This window comes from Rousettus aegyptiacus, unplaced genomic scaffold (assembly GCF_014176215.1).
Source record: "Rousettus aegyptiacus isolate mRouAeg1 unplaced genomic scaffold, mRouAeg1.p scaffold_m13_p_4, whole genome shotgun sequence".
Taxonomy (NCBI): domain Eukaryota; kingdom Metazoa; phylum Chordata; class Mammalia; order Chiroptera; family Pteropodidae; genus Rousettus; species Rousettus aegyptiacus.
The window spans coordinates 70682285-70706986 of NW_023416307.1; the positions used below are offsets into that span (position 1 = coordinate 70682285).

Here is a 24702-nt window from a genome sequence, read left to right on the forward strand (position 1 = left end):
GTTCTTATAGTCCCATAAAATTCACTGAGTTGAGCAAAGACACAAAGAATCACAGTTAAGATTCTCTAGTTGGAATTCCCCATCTGGACTTTATTTAAATTTGTCTCCAAGTGATTTCCTCATTTCACTGAATGGTTCTCCCTCTTGAGAAGTGACCGGAACAAGAGAAACAACACTCTACTTCTTCTACTCTAATCATAAGTAAGTTCTGAGAACTTTACACATCATTCATCCTAAAGAGAGGGTTATGCTCTCCTAAGAAATAGTTCTCACTTCTCAATCATTTGGTCATTAAGTATGCACTGATCTCAAACCCATCGGCAGGGGAGCAAGGGTGGGGGACACAGAATAGAGATGTATTAATCCTTCAAGGAGTTTAGTTAGTTCAATAGCAAAACTAATATACCAAAACAAATAAGAAAGTGGTATAAAACAATATAGAGTATTTGTGCCACAAAACTGTAAGGGCTGTGGGGACTCTAAAAGGGAATCAGCTAGGGCAAAGAAGTTAGGGAACATTCATGGAAAAGATGGGAACTGAAATGTAATTGGAGGCTACTGAACAGAGCATTCCCAAAAGGATGGATGATTTATTCCTTGGATGTCTACTGTGAAAAGGGAATCAGGTAGAAAGAGAAGGATTGAATCAGGATCAGAACACCCAAACTCTGATACTTAAATCCATCATTTGGCTCAGAACAACCTGCACTTTTGTAGAAAGAATATCTTAAATAACTTTAGTCCTTAAAGTGAAAATTAAATGTGATAAAGCAGTTGGCACAGTGGCAGACCCATAACAGACACTCAGTAAATGTTTCCTGTTACTCCCTAGTTATGCCAGTCCATCATCATCTGGAGCTAGAGGCTTCTGCCAGGCAGAGGCACAAGGCATTGCCTCAGGTCCAAAGAGGAGGTACCTTACAGGATGCAGTCCTGAAGAGCTCATGTTCTTTTATACCCAGCCATAAAGTGAAGTAAAAGATTAAGCTTGTTGTAGAAAATCCATGTCTCTGGTGCCTAACCTCTTTGAAAAAGCCACTCTGAAAAATGAGATTGTGCTTTGTCCTGATTTCCCTGCTAGTAGGAAATTCCTCCTATGGGAAACCCATGTGAGCGTTTCTAAAGATATCTTAGTCACCTAAGACAAGAAATAAGTTACTGAGTATGTAAAGGACCAAAGAGAGCCCAAGGCTTAAAAGGTAGCCTGGAATCTCCGTTTACCTTGAAAGTCCTACCATGCCTAAGAGGCACATACATAAAAACAAAGGATAAGACAAATCTTACAATTTGGGCTAAACAGCTTTTATCAGATCCTAGACACAGACAATAAAGATTCCTTTTTCAGAAACTAATATTTTATCTATTTCTTCCCAGGTGTTATTTTTGAGTTTAATCAAAATGAGCATAACATTTTTAGTGTCAGACACTAAAAAGATTTACTTCTTTACTTTTACAGCACACTTTAACCTTGAACTATAGCAAATGCTTGACATATAAAGAACCAAAAATAAATTTGAATCCCATGAAATTACAGTTAGGGCTTCCATATAGTTATGAACCATTGAGACTTGACAAGTCATAAAATCTCTTCTGATGGAACAAAACATACATTTTTGACATGTGAATTTGTATACAATGCTAAGGAAAAGACGAGAGGAAAGGACTTTAAAGCTTGGTGGGGGTTTTCATTCTTTGGAACTGAGATTTGAAGATCATCCAAGTTTTGTAAACCTTAGAGACAAAACTGCATTGTTGTCCCCATGTTGCAGCTGAGGTGACAGACAGATGAGGCAAGGTCACGGAGTTAAATCAGTAGTAAATTCTGACCCAATATTCCCTGTCCACTTCTTAAAGTGGCTTTTCTATGGTTTGAGAATTAGGGTTTTGCTTTTTTCTTTGCTTCTAGCTATGAATGAGTGAACTTTAAAAGTGAGGGATAGTGAAGTCAGTTTTTTTTTTTTCAAAAACACTTTTTTCAACTATGTACTACAAGCCAGAAATAATTTGCCCTAATAAAATTCAAATCATAAGATAAGATACAGTTAGGGCAAAAATGGATGGACATTGATATAGCACATATATGAGGCACACTATAGCCTTTTCTTTAATTCTGTCATAAACAGAATTTGTTACAGAAATAAACATAACTAAATAGGTAAAACTCTTATTCAGGGACAAAGCCAGCAGCAGACCCAGGGCCAAGGGACATGTAATGAAAAGTCACTGCTCTCACCTCTAGCAGGGCTGTTGCTAACAAGTGTAACATTCTGGTGGAATTGTCCCTCACTATACATACTTAGTATTTTTAAACATGTTCATCTTAAAAGAACTCTAAGAACTTAGAGAAGAGAAAATAGGATCAAACTGTGTTCATGCATTCTGTCTACTCAATGCATAGAAGTGACGGAAAAGGAAAATGTAATGCAAATGCTCTGAACTGTCAAGGGAAAATTAAGGCTCAGATACTAAAATAATTTTAATTTTACAGTGCACACAAGGGGACATACAAAATACAGACCACAAGAAAAATGGTAATTTACATTCCAACAAATTCTAGAATAAAACCTGTCTGTAATTAAGCTTTACATATGGCCCAAACACTAGGTCTCTAAAACATCATGGGGGAGACAAAAACCAATCATCCTTGGGAACTAGGAAAGTGGGTAAGGGTATATGGAAGAGGCTCTCTGTAGTTCATGATCTAATTGCTCAGCAGGAAGCCAAGCCAGGCATCAGCCTTCATCCTCCAACTGCCCTGACTTCGAAATACTATTTAGTGCTATTAAATGTTCCTAGCTCTGTTTTCTCTTATTTACTGATTTGTAATAGCTAAAATAAACGGGGGGGGGGGGGGGGGAGTTTTCTAGACATCAAAATATTTTGCATTTTACCCTCTTTGGACTCTTATCTACCCTGTTTGTCATGGCAAGCTGTATGACTTCAGTAGTCACAATAAAACCTAAGCCTCTGTTGTTGTGGTTTCTAAATATCTGAAGTTTGAATTTCCCACTAACAAGTTAGGAAATGTTTGGTTTCCCAAGCATACCACGTTAGCCACTGCCTCTGTGCAGGCAGCCACACTACAAGGAGGTGAAAGAAAACCAGTGAACTCATCCACTTTGGCATATGACTGCTCCCTGCTTTGGCCTTTTATGTTAAACCTGACAAAATGACCACCAGTGAATTAATGTACGAAAGCCAAATAAAGGAGGAGAGCCTTTTTCTTAAAGCCTTACAGGAACTAGGAGTTTAAAAAAAAAAATTGGGGGGGGGGGCTCAGAATAAGATTTAGAAAAGGATATGCTCTGTAACTTTTTAAAAAGAAGAGAATAAAAGAAAGAAAAGCAACCTACCAAAGACTAAGTGTTAAGAGAAGGGAATTATACTAATCCTTCAAAATACCTATTTGCAGTATCTGAATGAAAACAACCTGTGATCTGGGAAGAGAAAAAAAAAGAAGAAAAAAAGGAGATTAAAAACAAAGAAAATACTGCAGCTACATCCAAATGTTCTTCTAAAGAATCCATTTCTGTTTTCCTCAATCTACTAGGATACAAGATAGAAAATGGATATTGAGCAGTAAGAGAAATACACATAAACATTCTTAGTAAGATAAAACACATACACACATTTTTAAGGGCACACAGTACTGTGCCCTTGAAGTCTGTCTGAGAAATGCTGCCTGTTAAAAATATTTTCCGAGAACTTTAAGTTCCTTGAAATGTTCTACGGAAATGGTATTTATGACAAACCCACCTCCCCTGGGGAACATGAGATGTTATTACTGGCTAAGTCACAATTTTTTAAACCATCCAAAAATAATTACAAATTTATGCCAAATGACTAAACTTACAATGATTAAAAGAATATTTGCTAATGTCTCATGATCAAGGCTCAAAGTAGCCGTGAACCTACAGAAAATACTGTGACAAAATAGTGGATTGGAAGTGGTGGTGATTTTCTGTGCTTTTGATGGGCAGAATATTATAACACAAATTCACTGGAGAGGATGGTTCATACATGAAATATATGAGATAGGAGGTATGTGTATATGTCACGGTGGTGAGAAATAAGATTTAGAGTAAAAACTATATTGGCATTGCGGTCCTTCCAATTACTAGTAGAACCTTTGGCAAATTATTTAACTTCTGTGAGCCTCTATTGCTTATTTGTAAAATAAAGACAATAATACTTGCCTGCTATGACTGTTTCCAAGACTAGCATGGTACATGGCATATAATAATTGCTCAAAAGTAAATTATTCACAGACTGTTGAGAGAAGGAACTACTTACTATGTGTCTGTTGCTTACAGTTACACCCTTACTCCCTAACATGGTCCCTAATTCAAAACTAGAATAGGTGTTATTTCAAAATTTAAAACATTTTATTGTACCCGGCACTGAAATAGAGCATTGAATAAGACAGAGCAATAATTGACCATTTACTGAATAACACACCCTTCCCACCTCCATGAAGTTTACATCTTAGTAGAAGAGAGAGTCAATGATCAAATAAGTAAAATATAGTATGCCAGATGGTACTAACTGAGATGAAGGAGAGTCCAGAGGCTCCCCAAGGAAGCAGTGCAAAGGCCATAGATCCTGTTATGTTCAAGGAAAAATATGGAAGCTGGTGTGACTGGAAGAGAATAAGCAAAGGTAGGAGGGGTCAGGGAACTGAGTAGTTGAAGACAGACTGCAGGAATGAACAAATGAACACTAAAAACATGAAATGGGTGAAAGAGGAAACTCTTTTGAAGTCAGTACTCTGGGCTTTCTGGCATATAGCCTAGTTAAATGGAAAGATCACATGCTTTGCAGTGAAATTCTGGTTTGGTTATTTGTGTTGTTTGGTAATTATTTAACCACTCAATTTTAGATTTTTGGTCCCTAGCCTCATCTGTAAAATGGGAATAATATTTATATAAGTATTAAGTAAAACCAAGTGGCTAAATCTCTTACTGTATAGTAGCTGGGAACAAGAGTCTGTGTTCCAGTTCCAGGCATACCAGAACAATGGCCTTACATGTTATTTAATCTGTCTGGGCCTCAGTTTCTCAACTAAGAAAACACAGATGCTACACACAGATCTTATAAAGACAGATACACAACAGTCAAAATGCTGTTATAAAATTATAATAAATAATATTACTATTATAGTTTATCTTAATATTAAAAGTTTCAATACAGCAAAAGTATAAGATCTCCATTCTACCTTATTCAAAAAGATATCCTATAAATTTAAAAATTTTTAGTATAAAGTTTAAAGATTTATTTGGCAGTCATGTTGAGTTTTATTCCCCTTTCCTTCCCCTGCTTAAGAACACTGATCTAATAGAAATATTTCCAAGAAAATGTTTACCTGTGATGAACAATGTTTATAGTAAGCTATTTTTTGTATAAAAAAGAGAGAGAATAAGAATCTTTAAATTTGCTTTACTCATAAAGCCACTCTGAAAGTACATATAAGAAACTAATATCAGTGGTGGTTATAGGTTGGGGGGAGAATGGGCAGATGAAGAATGAGGTGGGAGGAAGATACTTTATAGTATACCTTTTAATAATACATATTTTGAAATATATTTAGGAATGCTAATCGAAAATCAACTGAAATTCAGACTTGAGTAAAAGGTTAAAAATGAGCAAAATAAACTCTGTATAATTGCAAAGTTAGTAATACAGCATTATGAAAACCTTAAATGACGTGTTTCTTAGACAGTCTTGGTGTCCTTCCACGTATTACTTTGTATTTTTTTATGAAATGCTCAAAAAACATTGTAAAATATCCTCGATGGTCTTCTCCACATTTTTCACTATGGAAACCAAGCCCAGCAGCAGTAGCAATACTGAGAAAGGCGGTTCCCTCCAGGTTTGTGCCAAGTCAGTCAGCCCATTCTGCCTCTGAGTCCCCAAGCAGACATGTAGAGGAGCATCTGATCCCAGAAGAGAAAGTACATGTTCACACACAAGGAATGAAGGACAGGGTTAAGATGAGCAGAGCATCAGAGAGGCTTTGGGAAGGTCAGCTATTAACATCCATTACGATTTTCTGGCATTTCACTGCATAATGCACATTAAGAGCATTGTTACCTTCTAGAAAGTGTAGATCTATGAAAAGAAAAATGGAAAATACTGGCTGATCTCAAATACACTTGAGCAGCAGATAATGAACAAGAGTTATGAATGTCAGAGACAACAAAAATAAAAAGATCAGGATTCTTTCAAAAAATTAACCATACCCGAAAATGGTGGTTCCCCACTAGAGGTGATCTTTGTCTCCAGAGTTTGTGCAATGTTGGGAGACCTTTTGGGGTTGTCACAATTGAGCTGGGGGCACTGGGTTAATTCTGGCACCAGTAAGTAGAAGCCAAGGATTCTGCTAAACATCCTACAATGCACAGGTCAGCCTCTATAACAAAGAATTATTCAGCCCAAAATGTTAATTGTGTCATGGCTGAGAAACCCAGGCCTAAAATGACAATCAGTATGGCTAACCATGGGCATGGCTGGAAAGATGTGTGAATGGCCTGAAGGCACATGACAGTAAATAGATTATGTAGTTATATCATTTATTCTAGTGTGAATTCTGACTCTCTCCCAGATGACCCCTACTTTAGGCCAGCCCACTGTGGCTGAGGCGCTCTTCTGTGTTGCCTCACCATCAGTACAGTTTTCTACTTCTGATGGTAACTGATATTGTGCCAGGCAGTACGTTAGGAGTTTTTGTATGGATTTTACTTAATCCTCAGATTAAGGGAGGCTCCAGTATTATTCCCATTCTACAGATGAAGAAAACGAAGTCAAATGGCTTGCTCAGTCACAGTTGGTAGAAGTGAGGAAGCCAAGATTCAACCCTGAAAATCAATCTCTGGAATCTGAATCTCTTCTCCATCACTACTCTGCCACCATAGTATTCCATTGCCACTTTCCTATTGGTGCTTCCGTGCTGGAGAGTGTACTTGCTCCCTGTCAGTCATTCGTTCTGCCTGCTCCTTGCTATTCAGCCAACTGCACTGTTTACTGCCATCTACTGCCGGGGCAGTAGGGAATAGTAAGTAGGGAGAACATCAGCCCTATCCTCAAGAAGGCTACCTTGGGACACACAGATAAGACAGAGCACACAGATCACAAGAAATACTAAATCAACCACATAAAGGGACAGGAAGAAATGGAGAGAATGATCAACAGTGAAGGTGTTAGGAATCTGGGGATGAGCCCAATATCACCATCATATCACTAACTGAAACTTTCAAAAAGCAGCTCTGCATGACATGTACTAGGCAAGGTACTCTCAAGAATACAGGAATGCGGACATGCACATGTGCACATGCACACACACACACCCTGTGACAATCCATGGCATCACACGCTGGGTAACTTTTTGAATGCTTCCCTTTAAAGAGAGACAGGGCAGCCAAGGGAAGGTATCATGGCTACAGTAGGTCCAGGTAGGCCTTGAAGGATCAGGGAGATGCCCACCTGAAACTTTGTCAGCCAAGAACCTCAAGTCTCAATCCAATGAAAGACAGGCTAGGGTGGGTGGGTGTGTGTGTATTTGAGAATAGTAGTAGTAGTAGCAGCAGCAGCAGCAGCAATCAAAATGGAAAGCCTAGTAAAGAAAAAAATGTTTAAATATTGATCTGAGTCTCCCCAAAGAATCTCGAGGTCGGGGAGGATGCAAAAAGAAAAGTGAGTAGGCTCTTTGGCATAGTAGTTTATTCACAGTGATTGGTCTTAAAAAGTTCCTTGCTATAGGAACTTTATACTATAGTCAAAGCAAGGCGGAAAACAAAAATCCATCTAAACAGTGAAAAGTCCCATTGCAAGAAAAAGAAAAAAATCCATCCAAGTAGATATTTTTTAACATGAAAAATTAAAATATGGGATAGCTTAGTGGTATTAAATAAACATCCATCATCCAGTGGTTCTTTCGAAAAAGCTTTAACTGGCAATACAGCCCTGAAGAAGTGGCAACACACAGTTCAGACTCTAAGTAATTAAGGCTGTCCTTATTGTCACTTCCATATTAGTTCCAGTTTTCTCTCAGACTTAGACTGAACACCTTTTCAAGTCTCTACTTAGCCCTTTGGGCTGTAGAGAGTCTTTCTTGGCCCAGATTTCAAAGTCTCAAATTGAAAATGTTCTCCTGTAGCCTTACTCCCCAAGTTCTATGCCTGTGAGCCCTCAGAATGGCCTTTTTTGGGGTTCTGAAACTTCATCTTTCAGTTTTTCTTTCTAGGAGACCTTTTGTGTCAGTCAGTTACTTTGCTCTTTTTCCTGCTGCTGAAAAAGAATGAGATTTGTCTCAATCTTGTTCTATCTGCTCTATATGAACATTTCATAAACTCCTCTCAAGATCCTGTTTCTCTGCTAAAAGCTCCTAAGCTCCTTATAATTAATAAGATATTTGACTATTTGCATCGTATTATTTCACTTCCCCTGATCCCTAGGGAGTCAAATGAGATTGTTCAGATGATGAAAAGTCCTGACTCACAGTGCCCCATTTTCACCATATATTCCTCTAACACCAGCTAAAGACTCTTCCATCATTTCAGGCCCTAATTCTTGTTTCACAATGAAGAAAAATAGTAACCCAGCTTGCTAGATCTGGACCCATTTATGGTGTCTCTAAATGATCTCAATGATGATGACAAGATCTTCAGTAACAAGGACATAAAGCAGACACAGATGTACACTCATACTTGGCTTGCAAATGCCAAAAAAAAAAAGTGTTACTGTTCTTCTCTATCTTGCTGACCAAGTCAAATGAATTGAGTATTACATTATGACTATGGTATGCTGTAGCTGTAATTTTTTTAAAAAAACTTTGCCTTGTGAGAGAAATAAAAGGAAGCAGCATACACAGACTAAAACAAAGACTGGTCATAGCTATTTTTATGAATGCTCCTAAAAATTAGACTAAACAGTGAAAAGTCCCATTGAAAAAGCAGGGAGTAGTACAAGGAAACTTAAATTACAGGCCTGATTACCAAGAATCTATCTTAGCCTAAGGAAACTTTCCAATAAATTCCATGTAATTACTCTACAAACTGCTTAGAACTGTGGTTATTTAACCATGAACATAGCTACTGTCAATACAGTGCAACAATCAAAATTATAGATTAGATAGGATTGATAAAAGATATAGAGGGATATAATTATAACCAGTCTAGCATTGAGAACAGATATAAAATTGAATAAAGCAGTGGGATAATATATAATTTTATATAATATATAGTTTTCCGCTTAGCAATCAGGAAGAAAAAGTAATGTATTATACTAGCTCTGGAAGAATGAAAGCAACTATAGGAATTGAGCCCCATCGAAGTGAAGTTACACACTTACAACTAAAACAAGATATATGCTATTTTCACATATCTTAAGAAATGACCAAACAGGATTTGGTATCATCACACTATTTGGTCATTCATGGGAAACTATTATAAGTTATGACCAGAGTGATCTATGCAAATATACATGCATGTTTTGACAGAAAAGACAAACTTACAAAGCATAGTACCTCACACATAGTAGGTGCCCACCGTAATTACCTCATAAAGATCTCAAATGAATGAAATGTCAGCTGACCTGCACAGCACTGAGAATGGACACTTAAAAACCATTCAAAAAGCAACTTAGTGGTTTCCATGCCCTTATTTCAAATTGTGGTTTCGAACAAAATACAATGTCTTGTGGAGACAGTTTTGTCATTTAGGATTTTTGTAAGAACTGGGAGAGATGTATTTGAAAACAGAGAATCTTTCATCTTTGGTAGGGAACAAACAACTAGTTTTATTAATGATAGAAACACCGAAGCGGTGATTAGGCCAGTGAATCTTGGGACTTCATCAGGATGAAGCAAATGGCTCACTCAGTAACAGCTAGAAAAGGTGATAAGCCTAAACCAGATGCTTTTCCAGAGAAAGACAGATTTACCATTCATGCATCAACTATCTATGTTTGAGAGTAATGGTTCTCAAAGTGTGGCCCCTTTTAAGAAGTCTGAAGGGTCAAAGCTATTTTCATAATACAGCATCTTTTTCACTCTCATTCTCTCACAAGCACACAGGAGTTTTCCAGAGGCTACATGACGTGTGGTGATATCATTACTCTGACAGCTAATGGAATATATGAAACAGGTTTGAGAATCCAGCTGTCTTCAACTAGGCCAGACATTAGAGTCCACAGAAATATAAAACAATACAACTCTTCCCACTGTCTTTGGTTTGAAAGTTATATTTCATAAAAACATGTATTTATGTTAATTTATAATAGGGTTATTTTTAATGAATACATGAATACTTAAAAAATATCTTAGTTTGAATTTCTAATACAGTAAATATTGATAGATAAAACCTACACAATCAGAAGTTCTTTAGAGCCCTCAACCATTTTTAAGACCGTAAGGGACCAAAAAATTTGAGAACTACTATTCTGGAGCCTTTACTGCACTGGAACTAGCTGCTAATTTTTTCTCAAGAGCCTACAAACTGAGAACAGGAAACCCTTCCTTATTTACCTCAGGATAGCCCTATTACTAACGATAGTCCTTTCTGTTTGCAAATTAAATGAACAAAAGGCTTGCCATATTCATAACATCAAAACTTTAAATTCAAGATCCACATAGTGAATACAGTGGATTATTTGTCTCCTAAAAATAACAGATGAAAAGCTAAGCTGATTCCGAAACTGTTCACTACTTACAGATTGATTTCTACAGCTAAAAGAAACAACACAGTGCCATTAATGGCTTGTGGAATTGGTTTATTTACTTGATAATCACCCTAAGTTTATATGGGCCAGTTATCTGAAAAACTAGAAAAGAATCTGGAAAAGTAAAAAGATAATTGATGTGTCAGGGTTGTCAGATTATAGATGAATATTTCCATTTCAGTTTCATTTGCTGTTGATGTAATATTGCTTGTGTAATAAACATATTTGTCCAGTAGAGTTCTGGACTCTGAGGAAAAAAAATAAAATAACCACTCCTTTGTTTGCAGAGGTGAAATAAGCAAAAAAGAGTGAGGGGCTAGGAAGCGGACATTTACCAACCATCTGTTTTCTCAAACAAACCAGCACATACAGTTCTAATGCAGGGACCTAAAGAAAGAAGAGACAGAGATGTCCCAACAGTCTCGATTCTTTCTAGAGGCTAATAATGTACTTGGAGAACACCAATGTGAAAACCATTTACACCTCATTTCCTTAACTACCTAAAACCATGCACATGGTAAACATTAGAGCATCTTCTTTAAAAGGTGAATAAAATTATTCAGAACAATGCCACAAATATATAGGAAAGCATATTTGTTCATTCTTTCGTTCATTTAAAAAAAATCCCCTTGGTATCCTCTGCATGTAAGGGCTTTGTGGTAGACACTGTAGAAGACACAAATGAATCAGACATGTGTCCTATTCTTAAGAAGTTTATATTTTAGTAGAGTTGATCATAATGTACATAAATAACACAAAACCAAAAGTAAGAATTGTAATATAAATTATTATGGGTATAACTGGCAATACAGAATTTAGATACACCACATGTTTCATATATATGCTATCTGCATATTACTAACAGAGTCTCACACAGAAGGGATAAAATATAGTCACACATATGTGCTGACATGTGTGTGTATAAATAAAAACTGAAAAGACCCTCTGAATGTATAATTTGTAATAAAGAACCAGCATTATGGTTAGTACCAAAGAACATTCAAAATGACAGATGTGATATTTTGAAAAAAGAAGAACTGGTATTGCACATAATAATAGTGATAAACCACAGCAAGTTATAACAGTTCTGAGCCATAATAGAAACTCTAAAGAAAAGCTGTAATAAGACACTGCTTTAAGCTACTTTGGATTTAACTACCTCACATTTGTGTCCATAAAACCAGCTTCCACAACCTGTTTTTATTGGACAGGATTCAGTGACTGTTCCTATAATCCTGTGGTGTCAGTACTTGAACACGAATATGAGTACTCTAAGACAGTAGTCTTCAAACTGGAGTGCATGTACCCCCGAGGGTACACCAAGACTTACCAGAGGTACAGGCAGTAGAGAACTTTAAAGGAGTCAGTGTCTACCTCTGCAGTTCACACACTTATGCCTTCCAAAACTGACCTCCTTCTCCCTTTCCCACAACCCTTTCAAAACAATCTTATTACTTATAATCTTACCAAATGCATTTTTATGGGTTGGAAACCCCTCTGGGGCATAGACAAAAGGACAACTATAGAAAGACTTACACCTAAGAGAGCATGGCAGCAACAGCTTCAGAACCAACCACTGAATGGAGCCATACCTATTACTTAATCTGGGGACAACCCAGGGCAAGCCCCTGAGCCTCATCCTGTTTAGAAGTGAAATGGCTGCCAGAGGGATGTGTATTCACACACTCACTTAAGTTGAAAAATGAAGTTAGACTTTTCCTGAATATCTTATTTGGCTGACTGGTTGGCCAATGATGACTTTTAGATTATATGGCAGACGTTAATATGTATCTTTTGAAAGTATTTAATCTTGAATAAAAAATTCCAGACGCCAGCTTTAAAATGTGTGAAGAGGTACTTAGTTTTTAAAATTCATTTAGAACAAACTATCAAGAGATTTTTTTTTTTAAATCCCATTTATAATAACATCAAAAAGAATAAAATTCTTAGGGATAAATTTAATCAAGGAGGCAAACAATCTGTACAGTAAAACTATAAGACATTGATGAAATAAAGACACAAACAGAAAAATATTCTGTGTTCCTGGATTGGAAGAGTTAATATTGTTAAAGCAGTCATGAGAAAGAAGAACAAAGTTAAAAGTATTACATGTCCTGATTTCAAACTATAATGCAAAGCTATAGTAATCAAAATAGTATGATATAGGCATAAAAACAGACATGTATACCAATGGAACAGAAAAGAGAGCCCCAAAATAACCCCATCCATATATAGTCAATTAATTTTCAGCAAAGAAGCCAATATTATTCAATGGGGTAAGGACAATCTCTTCAATAAATGGTGCTAGGAAAACTGGATATTCACATGCAAAAGAATGAAGATAGACTTACATCATAAGTGATATAAGATGAAACTATCTTGCATTATATACAAAAATCAGCTCAAATGGATTAAATATTTGAACGTAAGACCTGAAACTGTAAAACTCCTAGAAGAAAACATAGAGGGTAATAAGCTCCTCAACACTGGTCTTGGCAATGATTTTTTGGGTTTGATACCAAAAGCAAAGGCAACGAAAGCAAAAATAAACAAGTGGTACTACATCAAAGTAAAAAGCTTCTGCACAGCAAAGGAAACATCCACAAAATGAAAAGGTAATCTAAGAACTGGAGAAAAAACTGCAAACCACATATCTGATATGGAGTTAATATCTAAAATATACAAGGAACTCTCACACCTCAAAGTAAAAAACCAAATAACACAATGAAAAATGGGCAAAGGACCTAAATAGATATTTGCAACAGTATGGATTAACTTGGAGGGCATTAGGCTAAGTAAAATAAGCCAGGCAGAGGAAGACAAATATGTATTGCATGGTATCACTTACATGTGGAATCTTAAAAAATGTTTAACTCATACAAATGGAGTAGAATGGTGGTTATCAGGGGCTGTAGGGTGAGGTGAGGTGAGGTGGAGAAAATAGGGAGAGGCTGGTAAAAGGATACAGTTACAATAAAGTAACAATACAGTTACAATAAAGGGTCAAAGTCTTGAGGATGTAATGTATAACATGTGACTATTGTTGACATACTGTATGATGTAACTGAAATTTGCTGAGAGTAGAACAAGTGTTCTCATACACAGGAAAAGTTGAATGTGTGAGGGGATGGATGTCCTACTCGATGGGAATCCTTTCACAACTTGTATGTGTATCAAATGATCATGTTATATACTTAAAATATCTTAGTTTCATTTTTTAATCATATCTCAATAAGCTAAATTTAAAACTAGATAACATTTGCCAAAAGGAAGTGCTATGATTACCCTTTATATGAACAAACTAGTATACATAATAATTATTTTAGATGTGAGAACATTTAAAAAACACAGCTCTATAAGATATGAATTTAAAAGAATGCAACCACGATTATGAGAATTTTTCTCTAAATTGACAGTTTCTCTAATATAGAGAGTATTCCTTGAGAAAGACACTTTGTATGTGGATCAGCTCTATGCAACAGTTTGTGTTCTTGGAGAGGCAATGTGCCATACAGAAACAGCATAGGCTTTGCCCCTTCCTGACCTTTCTGAGACTCAGCTTTAATAGCTGTAAAACAGAAATAATAATCCCAAACACCTTATGAGCTTACCATGAAAATTATAACTAGTAAATGTACTGACTTAGCTCACTGCTCGGCAACACATCATTGCCACTAAATAAAGAGTGGTAGCTATTATATAGTCCTATATTTTAGTCTTTGGGCTGTGTTAGGAAAATCACAAATTGGAACTAAAATTATTTACTATCTTTTTTAGGTGAAAATTTAGCTGCTGACCAACAACCTACAATAGGCATATTCAGTAATTTTCTAGTAATGCAGACAAATGTTGGCTAATTTAGTCATGCTCTCCTACCTGATGTTCCCTATGAAAAAAATGGATGGCCCTGTAAGTCAGGGATATAGGCTATGTCCACAGATAGGGGTATAATCAATAATGAACAATTAGTTGGGTTATCATATTCAGCCAGAATACCATTTCCAGAAAATATCTGATATGGAAAAAGCAAAGCCTTATCATCCATACTCAGTCCTGGCATCATCACCTGGGAGCTTGTTATATTGCAAAACGTGAGGCCCACTCCCACCTACTGAATTGGAATCTGCTATTTAACAAGACTTATAGGTGATTCAAATACATCTTAAAACTGTGAAGAAGCAATGGTAATGAACAGGTCCTTTGCAGGGAAGATACAATCACCAAGTGTATATGTGACTCAGGTGGGAACTTTCTGTTGCATCTGTTCAATTAAAGCTGAGTAAGGCAGGACCGTGGAGAGTCTAATAATAGTCTAACATATACACATGTCCATAAACACACACATGCATAGATCAGTGCTTCTCAAGTAGGAGTAATTCCTACCCCACACTCCAAGACACTGGGTAACATCTGGAGATGTTTTTGGTTGTCACACTGGGGAGAAAAGCATTGCTACTGGAATCTAATGAGTAGAGACCAAGGATGCTGCTAAACATCTTAAAATGCACAGGACAGCCCCCAAACAAAGGATCGGTTGGCCCAAAATGTCAATAGTGCTGAGGATGGAGAAACCCTAGCACAGATTATATAAACCTCCTTGAATAGAGGCATATTAATGGGAATTATTCATGGAAAAAGGACTACACAGCTCTGATGGATGAATTTCATATTTGGACGTTCTGTATCTCAGATCTATGCTGCTTTCAAGATTATGTGTACCCTGATTAAAAGCTCTCAAAATCACTTATCTGTTTTTGCTAGTAAACCCAGAGGCAATAATAACTTGTACTGGTATATAAAGTCAGTCAGCATCAATGCCTGAAACCTGTTAATACGCAAAGAAAAATAACACACACACAAAGACCTAATCCTACTAAAGAAGGAAATGGACCTAGGACCCTCGACTCCACACCCTTTTTACCCAAAGGACATCAATAGTCTATACCTTCTGTGAGTCCACAATCCCTTGTTCATAATTTTGAAAATCTAAAAACTACACAAAGTTTTTGCTTAATTGTGGCAGAACTTTTTATCTGAACTCATTTGGGAGCAAAAACCTGAATAGATGTGAAGCTGTTTACTATCTTAATGATCACACTTAATGTAACGATTCACATGGTTCACTGCAGAAATATTCAGAGGTTTGCTTGTGCCACAGGCTTTGCTAGAGCTGTTACATAATATATAGTGGATGCTCCTTACTGCCCTTTTAAAATCTGAAAACTTTAGAATTTTGAAAACATTTGACTTCAAAATTTTGGACCATGAATGTGGACTTCAAATAACTAAAATACAGTCAACACTCAAGAAATTATGCTGAAAGCATTCATATATATATTTGAAAGAAAAAATACACCTTGTCAAATGTGTATATATGTATACGCACACATGGAGATTTATATATGCACACACACATATACACATCCCTGCATTAGTAATTAGCACTGTGACAATTAGCTTCCTTTAGGCCACTGTGCACAAGAGGCCAGGTTTGTAGCTTCCAATTTTATAAAGACCAGATAACTTTGCAAAGAAACACTTTTTTTCAAGACCAAAAATTAACCTCAAACTTCAACCTTCGATTGCTCCTGGATATAAAGCAAGAAATAATGAGTGATTTAGGGTAAGCCCATTCACTGTACCAGAAATGCTAATTCCAAATCAGTAGCATAACCAGTCAGTCAGTCTGTCTCCCCTCCGCTGCCCCCAATATACATGTATGCAACAAGCTGTGGACTTGATGGTTAGGGGTATAACTCTTTCTGCATATAAGTTACTTTCCTCCCTTGACAGGTTTTACCTGACTAGCTTGGTTGACTGTCATATGATGTTCTCATGAGACTGGCACAGGAAAATAGCAGGTTAGGAAACAAGTAGTGAGGAAATGCTGAGAGCAAATGTATTCAAATCGTCATTTCTACTTGCCTACCTTTAAGATGGGGTCTGTGAACAGATAGGAATGCAAGCCAATTTTCAGAAACCATAAAAATATACATGAACTTGTACCATATTGAAAAAGATGTGTCATGCTTGCTGCTGAAAACAATGAATGCAATATAAACAGTTTAAACTTCTTCAAAACCCTTTCTGCCCACTAGGGCACTACTAAGATTCACTAATCACTATTCAATTTTAATGGTCTTTTCATTACACCACAAAACAATCTCTCCTTTATATCCTAAGAAAACACATCTTGGTCTCATGAAAATGAAGTAACACATGGCATTATTTAATAAGTTGAAAAGAAATCCTGAAAAGTTTTTGTGAAACCATTCTCTAATAAAACTCTTAAAAACTGTGATGTAGAGGGGAAAAAATATTTCGCTGCAGTTATGCTCAGTGCACTGTTAAATATGATTCTAATGCTAAGGTGGGAGGAAGAAGTACTTTGCCAAAGTCTCTAAGTATTTCACCACCAAAGCAGTTTACCCATGGACTCTGCCACTGGGTTGTGAAGACCCACGACCATTCAGGAAGGAGCCGCCATGTTTTCCTTCTCAGGCTCACAGGTGTCTCAAGTAGGGAGTGGGACATGGCTGAAAGCCACAGGCAAGCGTCTTGCCAAGGCTGTGAATGAGATCATCGCCAACCTCACCCCAGCATCCAGCCCAACTTCTTCAGAATTTCACAGGCCACAGCCCTTGGGCCAGCCTCCTGTCAGGTTCTCAAAATAGGAAAACTAAAAGTGAATCCTCCCCACAAAAAAGTTTGGGAATTCTCATATTATACAACTATTTTAAACACGTTCCTCTTGTATAATATAATTACAGAGAGTAGATTAGGATCTCAAAAAAATTCTTTATTTCTAAGAAGACTACTCCAAATTAGTTTCTTTTAAAATGTTCTCTCAAATCCTTAAACAACTTTCAAAAAGAAAGTTCTATGGCAAAAATTAAAGACACACATTGGATAATTAACTCATTCCTAATAGAAAAGCTATGTTAAAATATTATCAACTCTTCATGTTTGACCAGAAAACAAATATTTATAATTTTTCATTCATGACAAGTCCTTTAATTCAATTCTTCAAGGATTCCATTCTATTTTAGCTTCTGTATTACAATACTGCAATGCTGTAATTACATCCTCTATAATCAGTCCATTCCCAGTATAATTAAGAATGCCACAAATATAAAACTATGACCTCACTACTGAGGAAAAAAAGTGTACAGAAGAGATAATTTATATTGCATGTAAAATGCCCTCCTGTTATGCCAACAAATTTCAAATGTAAAAGAAAAAAATAACACGTTACAATAGAATCATCTTTAAGAGGAAATCATTACATTCCTGATAATAGAGTTTTCTCTCCGTCATTTCTAGCATCTGACTCTCAGCAATAAGCTATTTCCTATCAAACCCATATGTTATAAAAACTCTAAATGCTTCAGATGCTTCTCAGTTCCCCCTTATTCAACTACCGTCCACTATGGGGATAAAGATATATGTGACGTGATTCCTGGCATGATGTAATGCTAGTGTAAAACAAGTTTTAATTGGCACAGAGGTCCATCAGTGAAGTGCATAATTTCTAAGCAACGTGAATAAAATTTTATCTTAACTAAGAACTAAGAACTAAGAAGTTGAGCACCAAACATTAATGTACACATATTGTGATGGTTCAAGCAACCCATATGAGAAATGTAATAACCACATTAATAAAAAAAAGAACAACAGCAACCACTAATCAAATGCTTACCCAGTGCCAGCACTGTGACAATCTTGGATGAATTATTTGATTTAGTTTTCAGTAATGCCCCTGAGATAATACAATTATTGCCTCCATTTTTCATATGAGGAAACTGAAGCTGAAATGTGTTAAACAACTGCCCAGTCTTAAAGCTGGGTCTAACTATCTCAAATTTGTGGCTGTTTTTACAGCCTTTCGGTTAGACTGAATACTGATTATATATTACACAAGCAATTTAGCCTATATCTTGCTAAATACTCTTCTACTAAGGCTCCTGGTGAACTCCAACTGTTACTAATCAATGAGGTGTTGGGCAGGGGGAGTTAGTGAAAGCAGAAAAGCATGATAACTGTTTATCAAGATTCTCTTCCTCCATCAAATTAAGGTATTACTTTTCACATTCTGTAAGAGCTGATACAATCTTTCTAAATTAAATGTTTAATCACAGCCAATAAATTACTAAAGCACCAATCACAACACAGAATGTACTCTTGTATTTTTCAGATTAAAGAGGCTGATTAACCAAGAAACCGAATCCCAGGAGAAGAAGGAGCAAGAAAAGGAGAAGAGGGTCACCGCCCTGAAAGAGGAGTTGACCAAACTGAAGTCTTTTGCTTTGATGGTGGTGGATGAACAACAAAGGCTAACGGCACAACTTGCCCTTCAAAGACAGAAAATCCAAGACCTAACCACAAGTGCGAGGGAAACACATGCTAAACTAGCCCTTGCTGAAACCAGAGTTCGAGAAGAAGAGCAGAAGGCAGCCAGACTAGAGAAAGAACTGCAAACGCAGACCACAGAGTTTCACCAAAACCAAGAAAAAATTATGGCAAAGCTCACCAATGAGGACAGTCAAAATCGCCAGCTTCGACAAAAGCTGGCAGCACTCAGCCGGCAAATTGATGAGTTAGAAGAGACAAACAGGTCTTTACGAAAAGCAGAAGAGGAGCTCCAAGATATAAAAGAAAAAATCAACAAGGGAGAATATGGCAACTCTGGTATCATGGCTGAAGTGGAGGAGCTCAGGAAACGTGTGCTAGAAATGGAAGGGAAGGATGAAGAGCTCATAAAAATGGAGGAGCAGTGCAGAGACCTTAATAAGAGGCTTGAAAAGGAAACATCACAGAGTAAAGACTTTAAACTCGAGGTCGAAAAACTTAATAAAAGGATTACAGCTCTGGAAAAATTAGAAGATGCTTTCAACAAAAGCAAACAAGAATGTTACTCTCTGAAATGCAATTTAGAAAAAGAAAGGATGACCACAAAGCAGTTGTCTCAAGAATTGGACAGTTTAAAAATAAGGATCAAAGAGCTAGAAGCCATTGAAAGTCGGCTGGAAAAGACAGAATTCACCCTGAAAGAGGACTTAACTAAACTGAAAACATTAACTGTGATGCTGGTAGATGAACGGAAAACCATGAGTGAAAAATTAAAGCAAACTGAAGATAAGTTACAAGCTGCTGCTTCTCAGCTTCAAGTGGAGCAAAATAAAGTGACAACGGTTACTGAGAAGTTAATTGAGGAAACTAAAAGGGCATTGAAGTCCAAAACTGATGTAGAAGAAAAAATGTATAGTGTAACCAAGGAGAGAGATGATTTAAAAAACAAACTGAAAACAGAAGAAGAGAAAGGAAACGATCTCCTGTCCAAAGTTAATATGTTGAAAAATAGGCTTCAATCATTGGAAGCAACTGAGAAAGACCTCCTAAAAAACAAATTGAATCAAGATTCTAGTAAGTCCACAACAGCATTACACCAAGAAAACAATAAGATTAAAGAGCTCTCTCAAGAAGTGGAAAGACTGAGACTGAAGTTAAAGGATATGAAAGCCATTGAGGACGACCTCATGAAAACAGAGGATGAGTATGAGACTCTAGAACGAAGGTTTGCTAATGAACGAGACAAAGCTCAATTTTTATCTGAAGAGCTGGAACAAGTTAAAATGGAACTAGCCAAGTACAAATTAGCAGAAAAAACAGAGTCCAGCCATGAACAATGGCTTTTCAAAAGGCTTCAAGAAGAAGAAGCAAAATCAGGGCACCTCTCAAGAGAAGTGGATGCACTAAAAGAGAAAATTCATGAATACATGGCAACTGAGGACCTGATATGTCACCTCCAGGGAGACCATTCAGTTCTGCAAAAGAAACTCAATCAACAAGAAAACAGAAACAGAGATTTAGGAAGAGAGATCGAAAACCTCACTAAAGAATTAGAGAGGTACAGGCATTTCAGTAAGAGCCTCCGGCCTAGCCTCAATGGAAGAAAAATCTCTGACCCTCAAGTACTTTCTAAAGAAGTTCAAACAGAAGCAGCTGACAATGAACCACCTGATTACAAGAGTCTCATTCCTCTTGAACGAGCAGTTGTTAACGGTCAGTTTTATGAAGAGAGTGAGGTGGACCAGGATGAGGACCCTAATGAGGAGGAATCCATGCTGTCCTTCAAATGCAACACATCTACTCCCTGTCCTGTTAACAGGAAGCTATGGATTCCTTGGATGAAATCCAAGGAGGGCCATCCTCAGAATGGAAAAATACAAACTAAACCCAATGGCAACTTTGTGCAACCTGGAGATCTAGTCCTAAGCCATACACCCGGGCAGCCACTTCATATAAAAGTTACTCCAGACCATGTCCAGAACACAGCCACTCTTGAAATCACAAGTCCGACCACAGAGAGTCCTCACTCTTACACAAGCACTGCAGTGATACCAAACTGTGGCACCCCAAAGCAAAGGATAACCATCCTCCAAAACGCCTCCATAACACCGATGAAACCCAAAACCTCTGCTGAAGGCCTCTTGAATTTAGAGCAAGGCATGTCCCCAATTACCATGGCAGCCTTTGCCAGAGCACAGACCCCAGAGTCTTGTGGTTCTATAACTCCAGAAAGGACAATGTCACCTATTCAGGTTTTGGCTATGACTGGTTCAGCTAGCTCTCCTGAGCAGGGACGCTCCCCAGAGCCAATAGAAATCAGTGCCAAGCATGCAATTTTCAGAGTCTCCCCAGACCGGCAGTCATCATGGCAGTTTCAACGTTCAAACAGTAATAGTTCAAGTGTGATAACTACTGAGGATAATAAAATCCACATTCACTTAGGAAGTCCTTACATGCAAGCTGTAGCCAGCCCCATGAGACCTGCCAGCCCTTCAACACCACCGCAGGATAACCGAACTCAAGGCTTAATAAATGGGGCACTAAACAAAACAACCAATAAAGTCACCAGCAGTATTACAATCACACCAACAGCCACACCTCTTCCTCGACAATCACAAATTACAGTAAGTAATATATATAACTGACCCTCATCCAGTCTATACTGATATTATTGCAAGGAACTCAATCCTTTTTAATTATCCCTCTACATCCCCCCAAAGACTGCCTCAACTTGTACTTTGGGAAGGTTTGTGCATGAACTATTCAAGAGTATCTGAAACTAACTGTTGCCTGCATAGTTATATTAAGTGTGCACTTACTGTATATCTTTTCATTTACATACCTGTATGAAAAATATTTAGTCTGCACTTGTATAAATACATCTTTATGTATTTCATTTTTCATAACTCACATTAATTTGACTGCAACTGTTCTTGGTGAAATACTTTAACATTATAAAGCAGTAAATAATTTGTTATTTTTACCATTGCTTGCTGGATTTTCTTTTGATCACTTTGTGTTATATTTTTGCATGTACAGTAGAATTTTATTTCCTGTTCATAATGTCTATTAATTCTTCATTAAAAAAAAACTACTTCCCATTTACAGTCAACTTCTGATCACACGTTAGAGAAGGAGAAAGTTTAAGTAAAATCTTATGTCTCTTTGATTTCAAAGTGAACTATAAGATCTCTCATGAGCAAACTTAACTTTATGCCTGAGATGTATCTTAATATCTCTGGTGGTAGGGTAAAAGGGGTCAAATGTGGTGACAAAAAAAAATCTAACAATGGAAGGTGAACACACAAGGTAAATATATATGCCTTACTGTTAAAATGTACAGATGAAACTTATGAGATTGTATTAACCAATGTCACCGTAAAACAACGATGACGACAACAACAACAACAACAACAACAACAACAACAACAACAACAACAACTACTACTACTCTGGTGCCCAGCACAGTACTTAGCAAATGTTAGGAACTTAAAACTTAATGTTTACTGGTAATAACAATAAAACAATATTAAAAATTTTGCTTTTGTGAGCATATGAGCTGATGGTGAAAGTACAAAGCTTTGAAATGTGCTAGGAAGCCAGAAAAAGCACATTTGGAAATATGAGTTACCTTGGCAATCAAGAGTTGACTGTATATTTACCATAGATAAAAAAACTCCCATAAAACATACATGTCTACATCCAAACCTGGAATTGGCCACTGTGATATATGCTCTTGAATGCTCTGTTTCAAAGCAAAAATTTCAGTTTTGTTCCTTTTTCCTATATGGGTCCCAAAACAGTTTGGAGTACTTAAGGTAGGTGCTTCCTGCCTTGCTTGTAAGTGGGCTGCGTTCAGAAGCTTACGATTTAATCATTTTTGTTTTTTTTAATCTTTCAGCAAGCACATTAAAGCCAAGGATCATTATGAACACAGTTGTTATAGAAAAGACATATTTTAAGAAGATTTAGTTGAGGGAAGTTTCTTCTGTGATTATAGTTATGCCATTTATAAGGTAGGTGAGAAAATCTCCAGCAAGGCACCCGGCTCATAGGATTCTCAGCATAATCCATACTTCTGTAGCAGGGAATACCAGCTCTCAGAGGAACATTTTAAGTTACAAATATGGTCCCTAAGTCATATTCCAAAAAGATGATTTCAGACAAAGTAGCTCATTGCCACTTTCCCTTTTCCAACCTCATAACTGTTAATTTAGTGTGGTCAATTTTATTGCCAGTTATTGATTTTAAACACAATTCATTTAGACACCCAAGTAAACTGTGAAGATCTGTAGAAGTAAAAGAACCCTTTCACAATTATCCTCCTTTTCCCTGCAAAATCAATTTCATGATAGCAAAGCGAGGATTTGTTGACAGAAACACTTCCATGGTGATGAACTAAAACACCAACGCTGTGGGCTTGCATCATCATTAAATAAATTTGGATGTTAGCTGAGGCTGGTGATGAATGAGAAAGCTTCTGTTTAAACACATTTATCTTGAGAATCGGCAGTGACCCAACTGTATTACAAAATACATGATGGTCTAAATGTTTTTCAAAATGATTTTTATTTTTAAGTCACCTTGGGCAAGAACTTTAGAAGGAAATGCATACTTTATTTTACGTATTTCAAAGTAAACATTGATAATGCTGCTGCATGAGATGTTTTTCCTAGATAATAATCAAGAGACGGTACATGTCACATTTTGGATCATAAAATTATGAACGGAAACTAGAAAGTATTAAAGGACGAAGTCTTTCCAGTGGTTCTCAACTTTTGTCACATAATGGCACAAACAGAAAACATGTTTCCATGGCACTGGGAGAAATGAATGTAGAGGCAGAGATGACCAGCCAGGGACTCCTGTCACCCTCAGGTGCCCCAAGAGCCAAGGGGAAGATCCATTCTTGGCACACCTATAATTAACAGAGTTGGAGAAGCTCTGGGTTATTAATTAGTCCATCCATTTTGTAAGGATTCAAGTTTTTTTTTTAGCTTATGTGAGCCAGAGCAATACTTTATAATAGTTAACACCGCAAGTCCCGTGTTCCACGATTAATACACAAATTCTCATTTTATCATCTGTTTCAGATTTAAGGTTTCTACAACTACAGTTCACAATGCCAAGATATTATGTGTAGGGTATTCATGACATCTAAAGGATAAAATAGATTGCACTGTGAGATGGTCATAAAAGGGATATTTAATTAAAAATTTTTAGACTTGTAGCTTAAGGATTTTGTGATCTTATTGAAAGAAGTATAACTCCATGTTTTTAGTAGCTTCTTTGAGTCTGAATCTTTACAAAGCCTGTCTCCTTTGAAATATGTTAGACCAAGACCTTTACAACATTTAATTCTCCTATAACTTGCTTTCTATTGCTGTTAAGTTTTTTTCCCTCCAAAATAATCATTTTGCTTTGCAATCTTAAGAAAAAAGAGAATCAGGGAACGATGCATGCCCCAAACATTAAGATCAGTATTTCTCAAAATAAAATCCAAGACAGTTGTAGAATTTCCTGATCTCATCCAGAGCTATCATATCAGAATCTGAAGGCAGGGCCCAGGAAGCTGTATTTTTAACAAGCTCCTCTGCTGATTAGTATGCACCTTAAAGTAGGAACTCCATTGTTTTACAA

General features: G+C 36.8%; 2 protein-coding genes across 3 annotated transcripts in view; one reads left to right on the top strand and one right to left on the bottom strand.

Moving 5' to 3' along the window:
- The window catches only part of CMSS1 (cms1 ribosomal small subunit homolog), a 325256-nt gene that overhangs the window by 279433 nt on the left and 21121 nt on the right, over positions 1-24702 (bottom strand). The window lies entirely within an intron of this gene.
- Positions 1-24702, top strand: part of FILIP1L (filamin A interacting protein 1 like) — a 44485-nt gene that overhangs the window by 6647 nt on the left and 13136 nt on the right. Inside the window, exon 2 of one of the 2 annotated variants that reach the window (XM_016144698.2) lies at positions 18908-22229. In XM_016144698.2, coding sequence (XP_016000184.2) covers positions 19023-21707 — 2685 coding nt within the window. In that variant the 5' untranslated portion in view covers positions 18908-19022 and the 3' untranslated portion in view covers positions 21708-22229. Of the gene's footprint in view, positions 1-18907; positions 22230-24702 lie in introns of those variants that run through there. The other variant, XM_036219028.1, reaches the window with a different exon arrangement.